The 24896-nt window shown below is 41.5% G+C and overlaps 2 protein-coding genes across 2 annotated transcripts; both read left to right on the top strand.

Annotated features, from left to right (window-relative positions):
- The first annotated feature begins 578 nt into the window (after positions 1–578).
- On the top strand, positions 579–16500 carry LOC139717746 (microtubule-actin cross-linking factor 1-like). Its single transcript, XM_071629251.1, has 15 exons — positions 579–693; positions 1222–1439; positions 2049–2366; positions 3065–3231; positions 3769–3928; positions 4592–4778; positions 5440–5672; positions 7471–7704; positions 8234–8380; positions 8998–9423; positions 12344–12664; positions 13914–14028; positions 14603–14820; positions 15355–15671; positions 16360–16500. The coding sequence occupies exons 2-14, from the start codon at positions 1329–1331 to the stop codon at positions 15595–15597; spliced, it is 2880 nt and encodes a 959-aa protein (XP_071485352.1). The 5' UTR covers positions 579–693; positions 1222–1328; the 3' UTR covers positions 15598–15671; positions 16360–16500.
- On the top strand, positions 15633–24737 carry LOC139717725 (microtubule-actin cross-linking factor 1, isoforms 6/7-like). Its single transcript, XM_071629225.1, has 11 exons — positions 15633–15671; positions 16360–16526; positions 17329–17488; positions 18181–18397; positions 19953–20182; positions 20770–21003; positions 21498–21644; positions 22197–22622; positions 23224–23548; positions 24192–24306; positions 24704–24737. Exons 1-9 carry the CDS (start codon positions 15633–15635, stop codon positions 23425–23427), a joined length of 1824 nt encoding a protein of 607 aa, XP_071485326.1. The 3' UTR covers positions 23428–23548; positions 24192–24306; positions 24704–24737.
- The last annotated feature ends 159 nt before the right edge of the window (positions 24738–24896 follow it).

The raw sequence follows: 24896 nt of genomic DNA, 5'->3' as shown, positions 1-24896 counted from the left end.
ATAATTGAGCAAGCTAAGCAGGAGTGGCAATTTTGAATGCACCTGCACTTTATGGCACAGTTGCGTGTCTGTGCAAATATGTTTTACATGTACTTCTCTGTGCCATCATTGAAGACAGTTGGATATTGTTGGGATTGTATGTGAGCATGATATGAGAATTACTCAATAATACATTGTGTGTATAGCATGCAAAATGATTAAACTTCACTGACTTGACTGGAATTCAGATGCACGTTTTGGTTTGCCATATCTTCTCTGTACAGTAATTCACACACAGTGTATGGACAACTGTTAGATGTATATTGAATATGCATGTATTTTGTCAAACAATATGAAAATAGTTCTGTGGAGAGTTAAAGTTCTTAGGCGAGCAATTTAGGCAAGCAATAAAAATGCAATTTTTCTTTCATCCTTTAAAAAAAAAAAATTTTTAGCAGCTTTAATTGCAAATACTTTGTATTTCAACTTAGCAAGAATGGAGCAAACTCATTTGCGATTAAACTCATTGTATACTTGTACTACTGCATCCGCCGCTGACACTGACCTCTCCTTCATTTCCTTCTCTTGTGATCTTTTAGAATCTGCGCAATGACGTGGTCCAGCATTTGAGCGATGTGGAGAAGGTCAGTGACACCGCAGAAGACCTTTCGGCCGTTCACCCCGAAGTCCAAAGGGACGTCACCCAACAGTCCGGTAAGAAGGAGTCGAAACTCCCCTCTGTCATGTGTAGCACAAGAAGTTTTGCAAATTAGGAGTACTCTGTATACTATAGTAATGAATAAATTTACATTACTACTGTACATTGTACTATAAGTGCAAAATTACAGAAATTGTACAGTAGATTGGCATTAGGATGCATTGATTCGACTGTGTGATACACTTTCAGCATTTTCAAAGACACCTTTAGAAATTTGTGCCATTCAGTAAATGGAATATTAAAGAAAATTTCACAGTGGTGAAGGCAGATGTGAAGGCCAAGATTTTAACAAGAATCCCAATGGAATCCCATTTTCTTTGCTCAATTTCCAATAATAGGCCCAGATTTTACTCACAAGAATGTGCAAAGATACAGGATCTTTTAATACATGTAAGTCTCCGCTTCTCATGTAAAAAGAGATATTATATTCAATGCAATGTCACATATTTATCAAATACCAGAATAAGCACAAAATTTTCATACTACAGTAATTTACACTCAATGAAATAAACTTCAATGTGCAGATGACATCAATGCCCGCTACCGCGCTCTCTAGGGCAAGATCGATGACCGTCTGGCGGTGCTTCGACACGCCCTGAGCCAGTCGCAGGGAGTACAAGAGAACCTCGACATGCTCCTACGCTGGCTGGACAAGGCGGAGAGGGACTGCTACAACATGGAGAAAGGCACTCTGATCAGTCTCCAGAAGGAACCACTCCTTGAGAACGTGGAGTCACAGCAGGTCAGATTTTGTGGTGGATTTTATGATCGGATTGGATTAAAATTGAATTGGATTGGATTAGGATTGGATTGACAGATGAGGATTGGATTGACATTAGATAAGGATTGGATTGAAATTTTATTGGATGTTGGATTCATATTGAATTGACATTGGATTGAGATTGGATTAGATCGTGATAGGATGAGATTGAGATCAGCTTTGGATTGGATTGAGATTGGATGAGATCGAAATTGGATTGAGATTAGATGCATCAATGTGAATAAGAGTAGTTTTAATTTGGAAGCGAGTTGGTTTGATGGGCGTTGAAGTTGAAAAAGTTGGTTGCCTTTGTTTGGAGTTGGGTTGGGTTAGAATGGATTTGGGTCGAACAAAATTGATTTTGGATAGGATCGATTGCATTGGATCAGACTTGATTGATGTATTGCATTTAACTAGATTAAATTGCTGATGATAATTGGTATCAAATGTACAAGTGTAAGGTTGTGCTTGTGAGAAAGGAATAAACAGGGTGACATATTGGTTATCAAAGGCATAGAGATGATGTAAGAAGACATGGAAATATAAAAGATGCAGACATCACAGAAACATTTGCCCCTGTCTCTTTCACAGATCCTTCAGAAGGATATCGTCGCCCACCAACCCGACATCGACGCCATCAACGACGCCGCCACCCAGCTCATCCAGACCAGCGAGCCCCAGGAGGCCAAGATCATCCGGGACAAACTGGCCGAGGTCAACGACCGCTACCAGAAGGTCGGCGACGCCACTACCCGCCACGGAGACGTGCTCGACGGCCTGGTCGACAGGGTGAACGACTTTGAGGACCGCGTCGACAGACTGGAGGAATGGGAACTGCCGCTGATCAAGACGCTGAACGCCAGGGAAACTGGACAACTGGAGATGCCTCAACTCATCAAGAAACTCAAGGTTTGCTGGATGCAACATCTTGTTTCTTCATAGGCATATAAGTTGTAGCATGCAGCACACTGATTGGTTGAACATCCAATTTGAAATGCATAATGAGCCTCCAGCGAGTCAACTTTGGTTGTATTTACAAGATTGTATAACAAAATTGTATGGAGAAGTATGGTGTAATCTGATGCAGTCTTTTTAATCAAATTAACAGCATTGGCATTGGCAGACAGACTAGATATATGTATGCACCGTTAAACCTGTACATGTAGGTGGTGATGAGAGTATTGATTGTGACGGCCATGGTAGTGATGGTGATGATGATGATGATGATGATGAGTATTTTGTATGACTACTAGTATCTTAGAAATGATGATTGTTGCTTTAATTGCAGAAAAAGAAAAGAATATCTGTTTGGGGTGCTGTACAGGTTCCATCAATAAATCCCAAAACAAAAAAAAATAACAATAGCAATAACAGTCTACAAAGTAGCTCCAAGTACACAACTGTACATGTACTTCCAGTGATTATGCATTAAATAGTATGTAATCACTTTCAAATGGGATTACAATTGTTTCTTCATTTTCATTCTTTGCTTCTTTGTTTTTGTTGCACTTTTTATTCTGATGCCAATTCACATAACCTTATCAAAGTGTACTCTGTTGCATTTCAGCTTGTCCTAACAAAGTTACTTTATTTTCCTTCTCCGACAGGATGCTCAGCAGCAGGTGGATGGGCAGCGCCCCGCCCTGAAGCAGGTACTACAGATGGGAGAACAGCTGATCAAGGAGCCGAGAGCCAACGACACGTCACATGTTAAGGGCATCCTGGCTAACGTCCATCTCAACTGGGCCACGCTGGAGGACAGCCTAGCACAGCGGTGAGTGAGAGAGGAGGCACAAACAAAAGGAAAACACAAACAAACAAAAGAAAAGCCCATACAAACAAATAGGCACAAACAAACCAGATAAAATACAAACAAACCAAAGAAAAATGTAAACAATGTAAAAAACACACAAACAAATCAAAGAAAAAAATGGAAACAAACAAACGAAAAACACAATCCAACCAAAGAAAGTGTAAACAAACCAAAATGCCAATGAACAAAGGAAAATGCAAACAAACAGAAGACAAATGAAAACAGAATGAAACAACAAACAAGATATAATGGAAAAGAAGATGTTTCTCTTTTCATACCATCTGTTTAGTATCTTACACTGTATATGGAAGTAATGTGTGTTTTCACATTTCATGTTTAGAATCTTGTAGAAGAAAGACCCTTGCTCAGCCATTTTGATAAAAAGAAAATCATATGTTTTATCATATAACAGCAAACTTGATCATTATCTGAACTTGGGCCAAATTGAAGGGAACTCAATTATCATATGTATGCACACTACATCTTGTCATTCTACAGCATGAAGCAGGTAGACGACCTCCAAGCGGCCAGCCAAAAGTACAACGGTCAGCACAAGGACACAACCTTCTGGCTGGACGGCATGGAGAGGAGAGTGGACCAGGCGCGGCCAAACATCAGGGACAGGGCGGCCATCCAGGCCAGCCTGAGAGAACTGAAGGTGAGCTGGAAGAAAATGACCGATCGATAGATTAATGCTTTCTGTATCTTCTGCTTTGTTAAAAAGCATGCGACGTACGTGTATAAAGTCAACGTACATCCCAAAGTCTTAAATTGTGGCTGTACATAATTTGGTCATGTACACTGTATATTTTCAAGATTCAGGGTTGATATTAAAAAAAAACAAAACAAACAAACAAACAGTCCATTAAGATTAGGTTAACCCTTGTTGTAGCCCTTCCTAATGACATGGGCCAATCTACATGTGTATATTGAAAAATAGTTCAAGGGAAATCATTATGGTATTTGTTAGGGCATTTTTATTTGTATTGTACAGAGAGAGAATTAGATGGATATTTTTTTTTTCCAAACACTTGTTGCAATGTTGTAAATTTCAATATGGTGAACAACAAAGCAATTCAAAGCATATTGCATGTGTTATAAAGTACCAAGAGTCACTGTGTCTATTAATAAATTCTATTTTACAGGTAGATGTGCAAATATATTGTACATGCCACTGTGAGTGTACAGTGTATATTCATAAAACAGGTTGCAGTGAGGCTACTCGTAGACATACAGTGTATATACACCATGTATATGGGATACTGGGTGTATGTGTTGCTAAAGGCTGGTTTTTATGTTCTGCTATTTTTCTTGGTACTAGCCATTCCTGGAAGAGGTTGATGCCTACGAGCCCAACATCACCACCCTGAACCGCACCGGAGACTCCCTGGATGTCCTCAAGAGAGGCGTGGCCCAACCAGTGCCCTGCAAGCCCCTCTACCGGTCCACCCAGCTGGGTCTGGAAGCGGTGCCCGCATCTAGGGTGGAGTCAGAGCCCCACGTTGATGGTGAGGATTAGATCTGATTAACCATTTGTATGCTTTGAGTGCTGACTGGCTGGCACAGAAAACCCCTGGGTTAAACCCCAGCCACCCATTTTAGAAAACTCTCTAGAATTGCAATATTTTGACATTGATAATGGTTACTGAATTGTATGGCAGCACCTTTGTATAAAAGCTAAACAGCTGGTAGTATTTTTAAGTTGTTGCCTGCATCACAAGTGACATCAGAGGACTCTTGTCAATGGAGAAGATTATAGCTGTTGAGCTTGTTTGACAAACTTTTTTGCAGATTTACCAAATCAGGACATCTACATGTAACTTTGTTTCCACTGACTGAATATTTCAATTCAGATCACATTGAATATCAGATTTGATTTGAGAATGACCTAATTTTACAATTTGTAGGGACAATCAACCATTTTTATCCTGAAGATACAAAATGTAATCACTAGTCTGCCAATTTGATACAAGAACTTGAATTTCTCTTTGAAGCTAAACTTTCCATAGCACAGCCTAGTTCTCCATAGATTTTATCTATACATTGTACCCCTGTACTAGCCTCATTTCTAGCAATATGAGTTCAAAAACTTTACCCTGTAAATGTTGGAGTTCATACATGGTCAATCTCACTTCTCTCATTTTCTGTGGCATTACCATTCATCATTAGATGACACTCCGGTCCAGCGCGAGCTTGACAACGTCAACCGTCGCTACGCCGACTTGCGCAAGCGCCTGGTCGACTGCCTGGACGAGCTGCACGTGGCCGAACGTTGCCACGAGGAGACGGACAATGCCCAGCTGACCCTTGACTGGGTAGAGGCCACTCAGACCAAGCTTGACCAGTGCAAGCCCAAGAGCCAAGCCATTGAACCCCTACGGGAGGAGATTGAAGTCTTCAAGGTAACAGGATACAAAATATGTTTGATACTGATGTGAATATATCAATTTTTTGTAAGCATAATTATTGAGGTTGTATTTGATCCCTGCTTGCAGTAGCAGTAAAACAAGAATAAAAAAAAAAAAAAACTTGAAATGTGAAAGCCTTGCTGTAGATTTTTTTAAAGACCAATGACAAATTTTGTTATGTTACAATTGTATACAGTTATTCCAAATTGAATACCTTTGTTTTGTCACCGTTTGAATGGAAGTGAATGGATGTTGTGAGAAAAAAAAAATCAAGAAGCTGTTTTTACAAACTCCAAAGATCTCAATTTTTATTTATTCATTTTATGTGGGGGGGGGGGGGGAAATTGGGTGGTAAAATGTGTGGAACATGGTACAGCATACATGTATCTGTTCTTCAACTGCCCACACATTTACAAGTATATTTGTCTTTGGATATTTGTCCTTCCATTAATTTTTATGCAGATTTTATCAGGGGGATTTTTACATTTGTATACCATGACGCAAATCTCTCGTTTGAAGAGGCTACACCCCAGTAAATAATGCCAGTGCATATCTTGGCAATCAATGACTTAAAGTCAAAGATATAAAACACCTGTTTCTTGACCCTGGCCTAATCTAAGCATCAGTCATCGCCACAGCGCCACAGGAGGGGGGGGGGGGGCACCGCGAGAGGAGGAGATTGTTTTGGTTTTGGCATGGGCCATGTAGCTCCATGGTGCGTGTGTGTGTGTACGTGTGTGTGTGTGAGTGTAGACATTCAGCGTCTGTAGTGACCGGAACTATTGTCATTCCATTTTGCTCTCCCCTTCTCCCTCCCCCATCTCTCCCCCCTCTCCCTCCCTCTCTCCCCCTCGCTCTCCCTCTCTCTCTCTCTCTCTCTCTCTCTCCCTCTCTCTCTCTTTCTCAATGATCCAGTCAGCAGGCTGATTGTAACCAGGGAGGTAGTCTCACCTCCCCGTTGTAACTCACTGAACATACCGAGCTAACATTTTTGAATGTCCTAATAACAATAACAAAGCAAATGGCAAGTGCTGTCTCATAAGGACCGGCAAACTGGCAATGCTCTCCTTCTTATTCCTGTATTTTCGTTATTTACGGGTCGATTTTTTTCGTTCGAAATGTTAAATGGATGACCATAGAATTTCTCAATAGAATATAAAATTGAAAACTTTAGAAAGGATAGAGAAAATTGAGTTCACTTTGAATGGTCTGCCACAGGCAGATATCCTTATCATGCTCTTATGTAATACGACAGCTGCTTTCTCAACGATCCAGTCAGCAGGCTGATTGTAACCAGGGAGGTAGTCTCACCTCCCCGTTGTAACTCACTGCCAAATAGCACCGGCAAACTGGCAATGCTCTCCTTCTTATTCCTGTATTTTCGTTATTTACGGGTCAATTTTTTTCGTTCGAAATGTAAAATGGATGACCATAGAATTTCTCAATAGAATATAAAATTGAAAACTTTAAAAAGGATAGAGAAAATTGAGTTCACTTTGAATGGTCTGCCACAGGCAGATATCCTTATCATGCTCTTACGTAATACGACAGCTGCTGGAGTCATCAAACCCTGGCTTGGCCTCCAGGTTTGTCACGCCTGAGCAGAAAGTTTATTTGCAAATGGACAAGTACTTCGACTCCCAACTCCCAAACGACAAATATACGCACCCCACTTTGGGTAACCTCAGTTGAGGACTCGCCTCAAACGAGGGATTGACGGCATGCAATGATATAAAACTCTACATTTACAGTGCAGTAGCACTAACATTATTCTTTTTTTTGTGATGTGTAGACTCTACAGACAGAGGTCCAAGCCAAGCAGCCACAGATCAGCGACACGGTCAGCTCGGCGGAGCACTTCAAGCGCGGCTTCCGCGACAAGCTGACTGATGACCAACGCAAGCCGCTGGAGGAGAAAGTGGACAAGCTGAAGGTGCGCTACGACCAGGTCTACAACAACTCCAACGACTGGCTGAGGGATGCCTCCCAGACCCTGGATGACCTAGTGAAAGAGGAGGAGGAGAGGGTGAGTGGAAGGTTTTTCTGGCCAGTATATGTAGTCCCATGTACTGTCCTTGATGTAAGCTGATCTTTAACGTGGCCCCTTTCCGTTAGATGTTCAGACAAGTCTGCTGTCATAATAGATGTGGCCTCAAGTTAAGAAACTTATTTCATTAAATGATCATGATGCAGACTGTTACATTGTACCATTCAAATAGCCTTTTTGACAAATTAAAGTGTTGCACTCACACACCTTGTACCATTCTTGACGAGTGAAAATTTATAGTCATTAAATTGTTATAACTTTCTTAACAAATGAAAATCTCCACTTCTTTAAAGATGGATTCACTCAACAATGGGTGATATCCTTGATCACATCCAAACCAAACGTAAAAGAATGTATACATTGCATAAGCAATTATGGCATATTTGTTATGTCACATTGTAACTTAATTGGTGTACAATATACATGTACTTTGCAAGTACTAAATAAGACTTTATTTCACTCTGCATAAAAGAAATCAACTTGTGAACATCCTCTTCTGTTGCCATAGAAACGCATTGACACCCTCCTGCGTGAGAAGCTGACGGCCATGGTTGAACTCCTGGACTGGGTCAGCGAAGCTGAGCAGGCCCTTGGGTCTGAGCAGCCCCAGAGTGACCAGTCCGGACCCCTCGGACAACAGGTGGACAGTCATAAGGTAAACATGCAGGGCCATGGACAATTGTATTACAATGATTAAAATTTTTACGAGTAGAGATTACATGGTACATGCATGACTCCGAGATACTTTTCTGATCAACATACAATGTGTTGTTGGATACCTATTCATACAAAAAAATTGTAGATTCAGGACGTTTTGAATATGATTAACATTTTCTATATTTTTCTCTCTTTGTGGTTAATAATATTGCTTTGTTCCCCTGCATCTGTACACTCACAGCATGTACATATTCTTTGTAAAACTTCACACACTCCGGGGGTTTTAAGTTACCTTGCTGTCCATTAACTTAAGCTTTATAGTAATGAATTAACAATGTCACAGTCTTTGGTATAGCATAGTGCTGGTTCCAAACAAGATATCCTTGCACCATGCTGTGGACAAATGATGGGAACTGAATTCAAGCATTATTATCAACAAATGTGTTGGCAAATATTCAGGCTACATGAAGTTGCTTACAATGTATACCCAGTTTCGGTGGTGACGAATGGCTATAACGTCATACTTTGCTAGTCTTTGAGAGCCCTTCACATTATGTTTGTCGTGCTTTTGCATTTCATTGAGATATTCTTGTTTATCCCATATCTTAAAAAAAGGTGCTGCACGAGGACATCTTGTCGCGTCAGCGGCCGGTGGCCCGCAGCGCCCAGGACATGGCGCAGTTCCTGCAGCAGTACGGCGACCGCATCGCGCCGGAGAGCGCCTCCAAGCTGCGGGCGGGCAGCGATGACCTGCAGGGCCGCTTCGACGCCGTCCTCAACCAGTCCTACATCCGCACCAACCAGCTGGCGCCCGCCCTCGAGGAGGTGAAGAAGTTCGAGGTGGAGACGGATGAGCTGGAGACGTTCCTGGGCCGGTCCGAGCAGCGTGTGGGTGACCTTGCGGCCAACGTCGGCCTGGACTACGCCACGCTGAAGGCGCAGCTGGACGAGCACCGCGGCATCACCGAGGACATCAACGACCAGAAGGGCGACCGCAAGTTCATCAACAAGACAGGTGCGGCCTTCCAGGACCAAGCCAAGGTGAGTGTAGAAAGTACTTTTTACCACACATAAACTATACTTACGATGATACATCATCAGAAACCATATGATCTAGGAATAATCATTTTTACATTTTCACAGATATGCATTCTCCAGATGCTAGGCTTTAAATTGATATACATGATTTGCTTTACTAATATTTCATCGCAAGGAAAATGCGAAAATTAAAGTCATGAAACTTGTGAAGTTACAATATATGAGAAGTTGGATTTGGGCACAGGTTTCTTTCTTTTTACGATCTCCCAATTTAATATGTGACACTGCACCTCAAAACAAACAAAAAGTCGCCAGACATGAATTTTTAGTTAAGACCATATTCTGAAAGAGCAGACTTTAAGCTTTAAAATGATGTATAACTCAAATCAAATGGACTCTTCTAACCTGTATAAATATTGGAAAGAAAGCACCAACTCAGGAAAAGTGTGAACTGAGAAAAGAGGCTCTGAAGTACAGTGTCTATTCAAGCGCTTAATGTTTACCAAACCCTGCTGGCTGTGCGATGAATGGGACAAAAAACAGGAAGTAAACCACCAGAGTAACAACAATGAAGGGATTATCAGATTAAACTGAAATTAAGCATGCCTCATTAACACATTCTGTCCATAATCAATGCCAACTTTCAAAGCAGTAGCACTATCCTTTCAAAAGTTATTAGAGTTGAAAGTGAAGAGTGTGGACAAGGTTTTTCAGAAATGAAAAAGGGATTCTAAAGACACACCTAATCACACTATTCTATCAAAAGTGTTCGGGATAAACTGCTAAAAAAACACACTGTCCCGCCCATTTTATGATACCAAATCTTAGCATAATGTAAAAGAAGACCCGTTCTTTCCGGAAATATGAAAAAGTCAAGTTCGGCTAGGTTGACCCATTTCACTTATTTTCAGTCCTCACGCAAAATCAGTGTGTGCGACTTTATGTTCGTTTTGAGGTGCACGGTCACATATGTGGATGTGATAAAGTGCCACATTTTAAGCTTACATTTACCAATATGAGAGATTCCCAAAGGCAAATACAATGTACACAAGTATTGATATTGGAAGATATTAGCAAGTGTTTCCTACTGACATCTGTCAATGTTTGATGATGTCGTGAAAAAAAAAAAAATTAAAGTGTACTTCTTTGTAACAATTTACCTCACCTAGAATTAAGATTAAAAGTTTATTCATGCAATGTGTAGGGGTAAAACATCCTGATAAGAATTGAAGTGTGTGTACAAATCATCAAAATAGTGATAAGTGAGGTGTCCCTACCAGCTTCAAAACAACAACGATATTTCTATTATCTATTAGCTCTTTACGGCAGAGAAGCAATATCTTCCTTCTGTTGTTCACGTTGAAGTGCATTACTTTGTAAATTTGCTGTCACAAGCTTGATAATTTTGTATTCTTGTTAAAAGCTGTTTCCTCATTTTTTTTTTTCATTTTGCCATCTTGCAGAATATGGGGGAACTGACAATGGTATTCAAATACAATAATTATATTTGTTATCATTGTGACTTTAAGTGTTTCTTCATTTCTTTTCTTTGTCTTGTTGGGAGTGAGCATGATATCAGTTAAGTGAAGATGGTGATGATGATATTTGACTATTCTATCATACAACTGAAGATGCATGAAATTGATGTGTCTGGCTGTACATGTACTTCCACAGCTACAATTGTTTTGCATGCATGGGAGAAATTCAACAGCCGTATCTACTACATTGTATTGCTGTGACTTTACCTTGATACAGACTTACAGTGTGAACACACTTTCTAAAATACCGGTCAGTAAACACAAATTTATCAATGACTGGCCCTGGGATGATGACCACTCTGAAAGGAGTTGATAAAAATACACTGTATGATAGTGTAGTGCCAGATGTATTTGTGGAATTTTTCATGCCAAATTATGCATGAATGTGTGAATTTCATTGTGTCAGTACAGCATTGCTTGTGAATGTTTCAAAAGTTTTCTTATCGAGCTCACTGTTCATGTGTTGTTTTTTTTTGTTTGGGGGGGGGGGGGGATGGAAGTGGGGTGTTGATTTACTTGTGGAGTGTGTGTATATTCCATGCCTCAATTGGAATGCTGTGGTGAAAACCAAACCAAATAAGCATTGGCAGGAAAGGGGGGGGGGTGGATTAGTGTTAATGTTATGGGTATTTGTTTACAAGTGTAGGTTTCCCCAAAAGTGTTTTATAGTCAGTTGTGTTCTAATAAGTTTACATACTCAGTCTATACATGTGTAAGAGTGTACATACAAAGTATACAGTCATTTACAATGTACATGTAGTTTGACATCTGGCAAATTGGGTAATGCAGCGTTAGTTCCACAATATGTTTTTGATGAAAATACAGCAGTACCCTTGCCAATCGCTGTCTTGTATATATCTATGGGCATGTTGCTTATCCTGTGTTAGTGGAAGGTGTACAACTGTACACCACAAGTCGTGCAAATTGTACTATAAATTTTCATTGTGTTGTATGAAGCATGTTCACTGTTTACATTCCATTTCGTCTGTCAGGTATCATGACATCACTGTGCAGAGTGTTGCATGTTTCTTGAAAAAGAAGGTGTATCATGGACTGTACGGTTGCTCCTGAAAAAAATCAGATTTAGTATTGTACAATGACCACTGCAATACACAAGAACATATATACAATATAAATTATAGATTTTATGAATTTTAATAGCTGTGGTCACTTTGTGTATTGTGCGATGAAAATCAAACTTAAAGGTTTACATTGCAGTGACTTTAGTCTCCCACCTAAAAAATGTGTATACAAATGTAGGATTTCCCCTGTACTTGCATGCATGACATGTTTTCTGGTATTCTTCACTATTGCTATGCCATAAAACAAGACAAATTTGTTTGAATAAATAAACATTCTGAGCACAATTATGTTGAACTATGCAGGCCTATCGGGAGACGCTCGCAGACTTCCGCAACACCGCCCTCCCACGCACTTTCACGCGCAACTTCCAGGAGAACCCCGAACCCGACGTGATGCGCAACCGCATCTCCGCCATCAACGACCGCATGGACACGCTCAAGACCGAGTCTACTGCCCTCGGCGAGCGCCTCCACGACCTTGTCACCCGGCACGAGAACTACAACAGTGCCGTGGACGGCTTCAATGGTTGGTGTGGTGACGCCGAGCGCAAACTGGCTTCGCTGGAGAAGGAGCCGATTGGCACGGAACCTGTCTCAATCATGAAGCAGATCGACCGGGTGAAGGTACGCCTCGATCCCAACAGTCTTGAGTTTTGATGAGTGATCCATCTGTATATGTGAACTCAAAGAAACAAAGGACAAAACAAAACATGGCTAGCATGAATGAACATGAGGAATGTAGAAGGAAAGAAAATAAAATGTACATGTATTCATGAGAATTTTTTGAACTGGCACATAATTACACGAAATTACTAATACTAGTAATTACTAATTACAGTACTAATTCTCGCTATCGCCAATGACGTAAAAAGTACCCGGATGTTGATTTAAGCGTCATTTACGGTGCATTATGGGATAGTCCGGTAGCAAAGTCACTTCCGTTCGTACGCGCGTGATACGTGACTAATGCGATTTACACGCACAACCGACTGTATTCTACGTGTACTTCCGGTTTTCTCGACTTGAATTACAGCTTTAATATGATTTGAAATTTCTCCATTCTTAAGAAATTGCTGTTACTACAACTATTGGTCGTTGCTGCGAAGCTGCCATGTGTTGTTCGCACCACAATAAATGAAAAAAATCTGCAGAAATAGGACCCTTACTGGCATGCGAGACGTGACGTGGCAGCGTGGGTGAAGTTTGCGGGTGACTCCACAGCGCAGTACGTGCACGCGCGACTTACTAGTAGTGGTAGTAGCATTAGGTAGTAGGCCTAGCACAGTGCCTACGTACATTGTACGTACTTACTTGGAAGAAATTGCTTTGGAGACAGGATAAGTTCGAGATCACTGTTCGTTCCCGATTGTGTTCGCGACATTTCGACAGAGAACAAATAAAGAAAAAAGATGGGCATTCCATGACGATATACTGTATATCCAGGTGGGTGAATATTTTCCAGCATATTTTCAGCGTATGCAGAGATGACTGATCTGTGATGTACGCCGTACCGGTATGTGTTAGCTTATGCGCTGCGTGCAGTGAGTGGTGCATGCATGCTAGCTATAGCAAGAAAGGCCGGCCGCCGCCGGCGGGGACTACAGTGTACGAGTATGACAGGCCTGGCCACTCGCTGGCTCGGGCAGTACAGCGGCCTACTGTACTAGTACATGTACTAGTATCCGTGGTCGGCGCTGCGCTATAGGTAAGGTACACGTACGCGCACGCTAGCGTTGTGCAAATTATGCCCCGCGCCGGAAGTGCCCTTGCTACCAAGTGAACTAAATCTTGACGAGAAAGCCACATCCGGGTACTTTTTACGTCATTGGCGATAGCGAGAATTACTGTTTCCTCTTCTCCGTTTCTGTGGAAGGACTTCAACGATGACGTCATCTCCCACGGCCGTGACTTGGAGAGGATCAAGTCAACGGGAGCCGAGCTCGTCGACGCCCAGCCTGAACTCAAGCCGGAGGTCAATGACACCACTGGTAAGTAGTTTTTGCTAAATGGCGATTGTACTTGTGATAGTCTCCGATGACAGTGGGTTGTAAATTGATTGTTGTGCATAATTAGGATAATACTGTGAGCAATTTTCCTCTGCTTTATTTTACATGGCCATGATTTATGTACTGTAGGAGATTTTAGACAAAGAGCTTTTAATCTCTGTCTTGGTAGTCTAGCATAGAGCCAAAAACCTGCATCAATCTGTGGACATTAGCCATAAGAAAAAAAAAAAGATGTTATCTCATTTTGTTTTAAGTGGTTGATACTTTTATCACACAGGAATACTGTAGTTTTATAGTTTGGATTTTCTTTTTTTCCAAAGCACTGTCTGTTGATATTATCTCAGATTTCAGTAGATGTTTTAAAAATATGTCAGATTTTGATGAATAAGCACAAGTGTGGCAGGTTTAACTAAAAGGCAGGAATACCAAAATTGCAAATCAACTCATCACTCCTTCTGAATGTTGTCAACATTGTTAGAATTGCACTCAATCATGGTCATCCTCGTTTTTTGTTATCATCACTCTCCCTCAATATTCTTTCCTGCTTCCACCCTAGATGAGAGCGATGCACGCTACCAGGCACTCCTGGCCCGCATCGCTGATCTCCTCAACAAGTTGAATGGCGCCCTCGCAAATGCCCAGGGCCTCCACGGCTCCCTGGACGCCCTCTTGCGCTGGCTGGACCAGGCCGAGCGCGACGTCACCAAGATGGACCGCGGCACTGTCATCGTCGCCAAGAAGGAGCCGCTGCAGAGCAACATGGAGGAACAGATGGTGAGTTGAGAGGAGGATGGGGAGGAGGAATATGTTACCATGGTTACATGGCATTAGCATAGATGGCAGTCAAATTATAAGTCTCGAATATCATCTGTGGGCATTGGAGCATATCAGCAAATAAATCATAACTGTTCTTATGAGCCACTGCAGAGCAATGTTTAGGAACAGGTGTTGAGTTGAGAGGAGGAGGAGAAGGAATATGTCACCATGGTTATGTCATCTTTAGGCATCAGAGCATGATGGCATGCACATATAAATCATAACTGTTCCTGTGACTTCTGGTATAATCTCATTCTTTTCTGTGAGTACTGCACAGTTGTCAGATCTTTGATCTTTGATCTTTTGGTTCATCACAGTTGTTAGATCTTTGATGACATTGTCAAATTGTGCGCTAAAAGTAGGATCTCATGTAATCTCCCATGTTAGTTTTCATATATCATTATGTGGCTCAGATTGAACAAGTACAAAGCATATAGAAATATATAAAACAATGGTATTAAATTTTTCTACATCTTGATCTGTCGTATGTAGGTCATCAACAGCGACATTGTCAGCCACAAGCCCGCTGTGGAGGCGGTCGTCAAGGCGGCTGAAGATGTCCTCCTGAACAGCGAGCCGGAGGAAGCCCGCAACATCCAGGCCAAGGTGGACTCCATCCAGCAGCGCTACGCCGTGATCGACGACGTCACACAGGTGCACGGTGATGAGCTGCACAAGCTCGGTGGCAAGCTGTCTGACTTCGAGCGGGAGGTTGACCGGCTGGAGGACTTGTGATCCCCGGGCTGGAGACCCTCGAGGCCAGAGACCTGATGAGAACTGACATGAACCAGCTCAACAAGAAACTCAATGTGAGTGATCTCTTTAAAGATATTTTGTTCTGTTCTTAGTCTTGACTCATTTGTAAAGAAATTGAATTTGAAGTGATATTTTGGTAATTATTCACTCATCTACAACAATCGGCAAACCTCCGCCACTGACCCGGCACACCATGTATTAAGACAATGTGCAGTTTTATCCCTTTTAATGGTCAAGAAGGTATGCACTCACAAAGTTATGGTGTGCCAACCATGTCTTTTTTTTTTTCTGTATACTTTTCAGTGAAATATGATTCATCTGGAGAAAGCAAGTGGACAGAATGGATTTGGGCCACTCATAATCACAATAGAAATGTACAATACATGTATGTGTTTGCAAAGAGAATTAAAAAAGAAAAATGTGCATCTTATTTCAAAGTGAGAGATGCTTTACATATCATTGGAATTGAAGATATATATCGATATGGAGAGTGCATGTTGTGTAGTCTGTGGAGCTGTTCTTTTTCTTAAAGGGAATGCTTGTTATGAGTCCTTTTTCAGATGTTGTATACTCCATATCTTTCATATAAAGTGAAAGATTGATGGAAATGCACTGTTGCATATACATTGTATCAATTTCTGAGACCCTGCCCAGCCCTTAGTTATTAGAAGATCACTGCATTGTCAGTCTTTTAGATTAAAAAGATTATTCATTACCACTTTCTCCCCACCTTCCTTCCAGGACTTGAGTACACAGCTGGATGCCCACCGGCCCAACTTCAAGCTCGTCCATGAGCTTGGGGAGGAGATCGTCACCCAGACCAAGGCCAAGGACACCAGCTACGTCAACGCCGTCCTCGCCAACGTCGACAAGAACTGGAAGGACCTCCAGGATCTCCTCAGTCTCAGGTGAGGCGGAGGGAGATGAGATGAGGGGGATGACAGGGATAATGAGGGAGAGGAGGAAGGGGAGGGTGGAGATGGAAGAGGGATATACCTAAGATGAAGGATGAAAGGGAAGATGAGGATTTTGACGATGAGGAAAATGAGGAGAAAGATGAGAGGAAAATGAGGAGGGATACGAGAGAGACGGAAAGATGAAGAGGAAGATAAAGAAAATAAGCTGAAAGACATCAAGAGGTTTGAGGGAGAATATGAGAGGAAAGATGGAGAGGAAGATGGAGAAAGTGAGGAAGATGAAGAGAGATACTATGACAGAAAAGATGAGGAGGAAGATGAAGAGGAATGTGAGGATGAAGATGAGAGGAAAGATGAAGAGGAGGAAGAAGATAAAGGAAATGAGGATGAAGATGAAGAGAGATACTACAAGGGAGAATATGAGTCTAAAGATAAGGAGGCAGATGAGAAAATTTACAATGTAGGATTAAGATGGATGAGGGACATCAGGAAAAAAATGCAATGAGAGGAAAGTGAGGAGGGAAATGGAAGATCGATATGAGGGAGAAAATGAGAGGAAAGATGTGGAGAAGAAGAGGAAAATGAAGATGAAGATGAAGACAGATATAAGGGAGAAGATGAGAGAAAAGACAAGCTTACAAGGAAGAAAGTGCAAGAAGAGATAAGAGGAAGAATAAGAGAGGAACATAATATTTTCTTACATAGAGTATCTTGCGTCTTTATATCATTGCGATTACTCCACTTCAATTTCAAATCTTCATTCAATGTGACCTCTGACCCTTGACCTGTACAGGAAGAAGCAGCTGACCCAGAAGCAGGAGGCCACCAACAAGTACAACACTGGTTACCGTGACACCAACACCTGGATCACCACCAAGGAGAGGCAGCTCAGCCAGCTTCAGCCCATCGCCATGGATACCAGGGTCATTGACCGACAGGAGAAGGAGCTCAAGGTCAGTCTCCATGGAATTTGGGGCTTTTTTTTTAATGTATACATTGTAATTTTCTCTGACCCTCGTTCTTATTTAACCGTATGATAAAGTTGGTAGTACATTTGTAGGATAGCCCTCTTTTCTTGCTCACAAGTTATGATTAAATTTTGAAGCAGAAAAAAAAAATCAGTTGCCCTCTCAAAATGTTGAAGGATCATAACATGTGCAGCAGTTTCATCTGTACAAACGTAGACAAGATTCATAGCTGCCTCTCGATTTTGATCAGCATAAGAGGGATTTTGTGCCTGGAGTATTTTAGATATTCCAAAGATCAGGGATGTGGAAAAGGGGACTTTGAGTTGAACCAGCAAAATCCATCTTTTTCACAATTTGCACATAAAATGAATGATGCATTAATATAGGTTTCAAGACAAAAAAAAAAGAAAAAAAGAATAACTATCATATAAACCCTTCTACATGGCAAAAAGATGTAAAACTGAACAGGCGAAATTTATCCTGCCTTTTTGTTTGCTAATCCAGAAACTAATGTTATGAATCTTACAGATTAATTGAATGTTTGAGTTAGGTTTACAACAGATTTAAGCGTCTGCACACAGATAGAATAACACGCAAAAAGGGAGTTTTTATATCATGGAGGGTGTCTGAAATACTGTAACTAAAAAGTCAATCTTGCCAATATCGTGCAATTCCAGCCCTTCCAACTGGAGGTGGCAGCATACCAGCCGGCCATTGAGGAACTCAACAAGGTCGGCACTGGACTGGAGACCCTGCTCCGTGAGCTGGAGGCGCCGGTCAAGACCACACCGCACTACAAGTCACTGCAGCTGAGCACCGGTCTGTCCGGTGACCAGATCGTCCAGCAACAGATCAAGGACACCCTGGAGCAGACCCCCCACAAGGATGACACTGGTCAGTTGCGAAGACTCGACGGTCAAACGATACTTTACACTCATTATTTTCTTTTATAATGGTCATTTCACCAACGTACTAGGCGATTGCAGCTATGGTTCACTGTGTTGTGAGTGTGTACTGGTATGAGATTTAGGAGAATGCTAAAAATGCTGTGTTAACAATTCTGATGGCAGTTGCAATTGTACAAGTATGTCTTGTAGAGCTTTTACACTGTACACATAAAGATTTTGGCAGCTGTTGTGTTATGCATGCATATACACTTTCCTATTCATTTTTAGACAATCTCATATTCTAAAGAATATGAATATACTCTTTTGTATTCACACATGTACTCTAACCTAACAAGCTTGATGACCTTTGTTGCTGCGGAAATAATCATTAACCCTAAAAAGGCCGGGGGGGGGGGTTGAATCAACCCCCCCCTCGACATTTTTCGCGACTAATCCGCCGCGCGAAATTTGTTGACCGCGCCGTTCGCTCACTTTTTATTTTCAAGTATCGCGCATCTTTTGACACCATTTTCGCGAAAATCGTGCATACCGTTACGACGCTGCATAACGTTTTATACATGCCTGTCAGACCGAAAATGGCTCAAAAACGTGATTTTGTGTATAAAGTCTATGCAAATGGAGTTTTCTCTTCTTATTCATAAAGATATGATTATTTTCACTTTTATAGGCTGAAACTAATTAATTTTAGCACAATTATGCTTGATATAGGTTCTGTCATAAATTTTGCGGAAAAAAAATGATAAAACAAAAGGTCGAAAAAACAAGGAAATACATAAGAAATTCGTAAAACAATAAAATACATAAGAAATTGATTTTGATACCAAATTTTTTTTCAAGTACATTGTTACAAATGCTACAAAGAATGTTTTCACCAAAAATTAGGATTCTAGGAGCTTTAATTTCTGATTAAGAGCAAAATGTATGATTTTATGCATATATTAGCATAATTAATTATTATGACAAAAATTTCCATTTCTTTTTGTATAGCTTGGTAGATTACGCCACAGGTAATGCACGTGCCAAATTTCATGGCGATTGCGCGATCGACGGCCGAGATCTCGGGGGGGGGGGGGGGGGGGGGGGGGTTGAATCAACCCCTCCCCGGCCACAGAACATCCAAAAAAGCCTGGCCTGGTTAGGGTTAAATCGCCACCTCTGAATGTCACTGCATAACTTAGATTGAAGAAATATTGAACAAAACTTCCTAAACTTATCATATCTGTATGAAATCAGAATACAAATTACGTCAGTATGATACAGAAACATTGTCGTTTCAAGGATCTGTTATAAACTTTATATAATGGTGTAAAGGCTTTTGATGATTCTGCCACTGAAATAAACAGTGGTGTATGACCACAAATAATATCTGTCAAGTGAGGAGAAGTTTTTATTTTACCCTGTAAAACATTAGCAGTGTACAAATGTATAATAAAGATGACAAGTAAAAAAAAAAAGATTCAACAACAAACCATAAAAGAATGGTTTCTTGACACAGCATTATTTTCAAGTCAGAATTCTTCAATTCTTATGTCACCCTCCAGAGAGCGACATCAGCCGCCAACTCGGGGATGTCAACCGACGCTACGACGCCCTCAAGGTCCGCGTCAAGGACAGGAAGGACGACATCGACCTCGCCCGCCTCTACCTCGACCGCCTCGGCGACGTCAATGACCATCTCGACTGGTGTGCCAACAACGACAGCAAGATGATGAAGCTGAAGCCGACCAGCCGAGACCTGGACCAGCTCAAGCGGGAGGCGGACAAGTTTAACGTTAGTCGTGGTCCCACATTACATCATTTTTAATAATCTGCACTATTTTGTAGCATAATCAATGTAAAGAATGTAGATATGGAAAAGATCACAGTTGTAAATCTTTGGATGAGAATATAACTGGACTAAATATTAAGAATTTGATCGCAAAATGGCTCAAGTGCCATTTTAAACATTTTCAAGAATGTCCATCATCACATAGAGCAAAATAAAACCTCTCCAATGATACAATTGTAGGCCTGCATGTACACATTGTACATGTACCTCACTTGTGGCATAATAAGGAATATTCCTGAAATGATATCATTAAAATATTTTTTTTTTTGTTCTTATCATGTATCATTTATACAGTAGATATCTCAAATTGACATGAATGGGGTCAGCTTGTTTTAAATAAAAGGAATACATTCTTCTTGTAGTTTCCACGAGTGTAATGAATTAAGGCTACTGTGACATGGCAGCTGACAATGATTTGTGTATTTTCTTATGTTTTTCTTATGATTTATTTGTGAAAGGGTTAGTTATTGTTGTGATTACGCTCAGTTATCACTTTAAGTTTTTGCCTCCTTGTGTTGCCCCTCTTGCAGGACTTCCAGGCTAAAATCAACGCCAACAAGCCCGTCGTCCTGGAGACGATCGTCATGAGCGAGCAGTTCGGGCGGGAGAACGCCCCGCGCCTCCTCCCGGAACAGAAGGAGGAGCTGCAGCACAAGACGGACGAGCTGAGGTCCTACCTCGACTCGGTTGAGAACAAGGCCAAGAAGATCAGCAACGATGTAAAGACCAACATCGACAAGCTTGAGTGGGAGCTATCCGAAGAGGTTTGAGAACATACAATGATTACATGTACATGTACATGAATTTTTTTTTCAGTGACACATTAAAAGGCACCACTTTGAGTCACTGTACAATAAAAAAAAGGCAGTCTTGTCGCCGTGAAAAAAATTGAATCTATTCACTTGCATTGTTGATATCTTTGAGTAAGTCTGGCTTCAGCTTTATTTGCAAAAAGCTTAGATTTCTTGAAACTGCAACTGTATGGTGCATACTCATAGTTCACACAGTAGGTGAGTTCAAGAATTCAGTGTAAGTTTGCTAAACAGAGATGATTGATTTCACACAAACTTGCCTTAGCAAAGTGAGTCAGGTACTAGTATTGGAAACAACCATTTGTTATGTTTTTGGTCTGTGCCTTTTCCTGCGTAACTATAATTACTCTGTAAACACTCGCAAATTATTTCTTTTTTAAATGAGAATTCATTTGTACAATGTACAGTGTACCTTGGTATCTTTTTTTTAATTAATCCACCACCAGATGCGTGTGAGGAAGATGTACGATGATGCACTGAACGCCAACGTCGATCTCCTGGACTGGGTGTCGGACATCGAGAGGCATCTCGGATCCGAGCAGCCAATCAGTGAGGAGTCCAGGCCACTCAACCAGCAGGCCTCTGAGCACAAGGTTTGTGCAGCATCCTCCTCCACTCTATCACTTTCATCTCTCTCTCTCTCTCTCTCTCTCAGTTCACCTTTACAGTATGTTTTGTGTCTGTCTATCCACTTGGCTGTCTACATGTTCGTCCATTCACAGTACTTGTGTATACAAATTGTATGTCTGATTACATGGTGTTGAGTTTGGTTCACTTTTGTGCTCTTATTTTTCATGGCCTGTATTTCCATTTATTATTTCTGTATTTTTATGTCTCTTTGTCCATCAGTCTCTTAGTTTGCCTGTCTGTCTGTGCACGGAATGAGTGGTCATGGCTGTCTGTCTGTATTTCTGTTTGTCAATACGTTTGTCTCAAAGTCTGTAATGTGTGTCTTATGCACTATCCATCACTTTTAATGCCATGCATTTTATATGATAATCAAATACAATTAAAAGATACAGAATACATGTATGAGCTTGTGTGAAGGAGTTGCTTCTGTCTGTAATGTCCATTGTAAAAACACATTGTAAAAAAAAAACCTTGAATGTGGTTGTGATGCCTTTGTTACTATCTGCATTTATTAGGTTCTTCATGAGGAGATTCTGAGCAGACAGCAGCCGGTCATGGAGGCAGTTCACACGGCAACGCAGGTCACCGACCAGCACAGCGACCGCCTGAGCGACGCCAACGCCTTCAAGCTGAAGAGCACGGCGGACGACCTCAAGACGCGCTTCGACAATGCCGTCGTCCAGTCCTACACCCGCAACAACAAGCTGGGCTCGGCGGCCGAGGACCTGGACCGCCACGGCGGCGACATCGATGACTTCGACGGCTGGCTGACGAACATGGAGCGGGCGATCGAGGCGAAGAAGAAGGCCGTGCCCAAGACTCTCCCCGAGCTGGAGAAGAGCCTGTCGGAGACGAAGAGTCTTGAGATGAAGGTAGTCAACCAGGGAGCAGATCTCAAGTACATCACCAAGACTGGACACAAGTTCCTGGACAATGCCAAGGTAGGATATATACCTACTCATCTTCCCCTCAAGGTTTCCATGGTAATATACTTGTAGTTTCCTATTCTAGAGAAGTCCTCTGATTCTCATCTCAACATTGTTGACCTGAGCATTCGGTTCATTTAGATTACCAAGATTGTATTTTCAATGTACAACGTGTAGCACTTTTAACTTGTCATTCACATTACTCTCAGGCCTGCAAACTTAGAAATCATGTTTAGAGTTGCTCTGATATACAGCTGTAGGAGTGTCATTATGTTTTCTTGTTTGAAAATATTGATCTAAGATTGTGGACATTGGACCAAATTTATGTCAATCTTTTTGAGATTTCTTTGCATTTTGTAATGCCTTGCATTTTTGTCCCTTTTAGAGATACGCAATGGACCATGGTATGCGCACAGTCTGTGTACACTTGTTCAGCAATATCAGTTGATCTTTAAGCAGATCAGTGTATCATTGAAAAAATACATATACACTGTATACAGTGCAAAGATGTAAGACTCTGCCAAATGTACATGGACTTCTTTTTAATACATGAAATGCAGTCTTTAAATTGCAATACATTCAGTTTTCTTTTGTTTTTTGTTTCCGATAAATGCAGGTTTACAGGGAAGAGCTGACAGACTTCCGCAAGTCCGCCCTCCCACGCGACTTCAATGCGAACTTCCGCGAGGAGCCGGAGACGAATGTCATCCGCGACCACCTGACCAAGAGCAACGACCGCTACGACGCCCTCAAGCTGAAGACCAACGACCTGGTGAGGGAGCTGTCCGACGTACCTTGTGGATGGCCACCGTCGCTATGACGACAACCTGCGGACGACGGAAAAGTGGCTTCACAGCGCCCGGGAGAGTCTGGACCATCTGCTCCAGGAGCCCATTGCGTCGGAGCCGGTCAACATCCAGAAACAGATCGACACCCTAAAGGTGATTATCATACAAATGTAGTCTGGGATAAGATCCTTAACCATTTCTGTGCCAGGGACTGTGGGCAGTGTGTACAACTTTGTGAGGTTTCTGTGGCAATTGGCACTCAAAGCACAAGATACATTGTACAAGGTGTTTCTACTGCTACAAACATGTATGGCCATACTGTAAAAGATACATGAACTGATACATTATCTTCTTAGGTTTCCGTACAGAAATTCATATCTTTTGTCTATACATTTATATATTCTTCAACTCTGCACATTTGTACGTCGGCATAGTATGTTGTCTTGTGATTTCAAGTGCGACTATTAATCTATGAATTCAAAGACCCCATCTCAGCGTGATCTTTTTCCTATACCGATTCTTAAATCATAAGAGGGTGAGATTTGTAATTTATTTCTAAAGATTGTTACGCTGTAAGTAAGGGAAATTTGTAAGGAATCGTTATTGTTCTTTACAACCTTTGACCATAAGTTCTAACACTGTAACCAAGAGACCAGTGTACTTTAGCATGTGGTGCTACATGTACACTATTCACACAAAATGAGGCTGTTGTGCAAGCAAGCAAGCAACATCAAACATTTTGAATCAAAGCATTTTCGGCATTGAAGACATTACCCCATTTCTCTCCGCCTACCAGACCCTGCACGATGACGTGGTTCTCCACGGAAGAGATGTCGATGGAGTGAAGTCGACAGGAGAGGATCTGATCGAACTCCAGCCGGCGACCGAACCAGAAGTGAATGAAACCACAGGTAAGACACACAGATGCAGTAGTCTGTAAAAGGAGTGAGTGTACTGATTGATGTAATTAGTGGGTAAAAATTCTGTATTCTCACGTATAAATACTTATTTGACTGAGTGAAGGTGTACTGTATTTATTATGATAGATGGTGTTAGTCATTTATGATGCAGCAGTAAATGACGTGAGGTGACTGGTGATTATCTCAAATCACATGGATATATACTTCTTCTATGAAGCTTATATTGTTTGTATTCAAAGACCATTTTGAGGCATCAGCAAAATATGTTAAGCAATATTTTCACCAATTTTAAAGATACACTGTAGCTTATGTTTGCAGAATTGAAGTAACTTCAGATTTTGCAACCCCCTAACAACCAACCGTGTACATTGATTGTCTCTGTTCTCAGGCGACGTCGTCCGACGCTACCATGAACTGGAGGGAGAGCTGGCGGACCGCATGCGGCAGCTGCGTAAGGCGCTGGCCGACTCGCAGTCCGTGCAGGACAGCCTGGATGCCCTCCTCCGTTGGCTGGACGACAAGGAGAAGGCGATGATGAGGATGGAGAAGGGCACGGTGATCGTCGTCAAGAAGGAGCCGCT

The sequence above is a fragment of the Diadema antillarum genome, unplaced genomic scaffold (assembly GCF_040938485.1).
Source record: "Diadema antillarum isolate AM-2024a unplaced genomic scaffold, OU_Dant_1.0 scf00000081, whole genome shotgun sequence".
Taxonomy (NCBI): domain Eukaryota; kingdom Metazoa; phylum Echinodermata; class Echinoidea; order Diadematoida; family Diadematidae; genus Diadema; species Diadema antillarum.
This window is presented reverse-complemented; position numbering and strand designations above follow the sequence as displayed.

Coding starts and splice junctions, on each gene's coding strand:
- LOC139717746 (XM_071629251.1), top strand. CDS start 1,329: ATGCTCCTACGCTGGCTGGACAAGGCGGAGAGGGACTGCTACAACATG. Junction 1,440..2,048: donor AGAACGTGGAGTCACAGCAG/GTCAGATTTTGT, acceptor TCTCTTTCACAG/ATCCTTCAGAAGGATATCGT. Junction 8,381..8,997: donor AACAGGTGGACAGTCATAAG/GTAAACATGCAG, acceptor TCTTAAAAAAAG/GTGCTGCACGAGGACATCTT.
- LOC139717725 (XM_071629225.1), top strand. CDS start 15,633: ATGAGAACTGACATGAACCAGCTCAACAAGAAACTCAAT. Junction 17,489..18,180: donor GACAGGAGAAGGAGCTCAAG/GTCAGTCTCCAT, acceptor GTGCAATTCCAG/CCCTTCCAACTGGAGGTGGC. Junction 21,004..21,497: donor AGTGGGAGCTATCCGAAGAG/GTTTGAGAACAT, acceptor ATCCACCACCAG/ATGCGTGTGAGGAAGATGTA.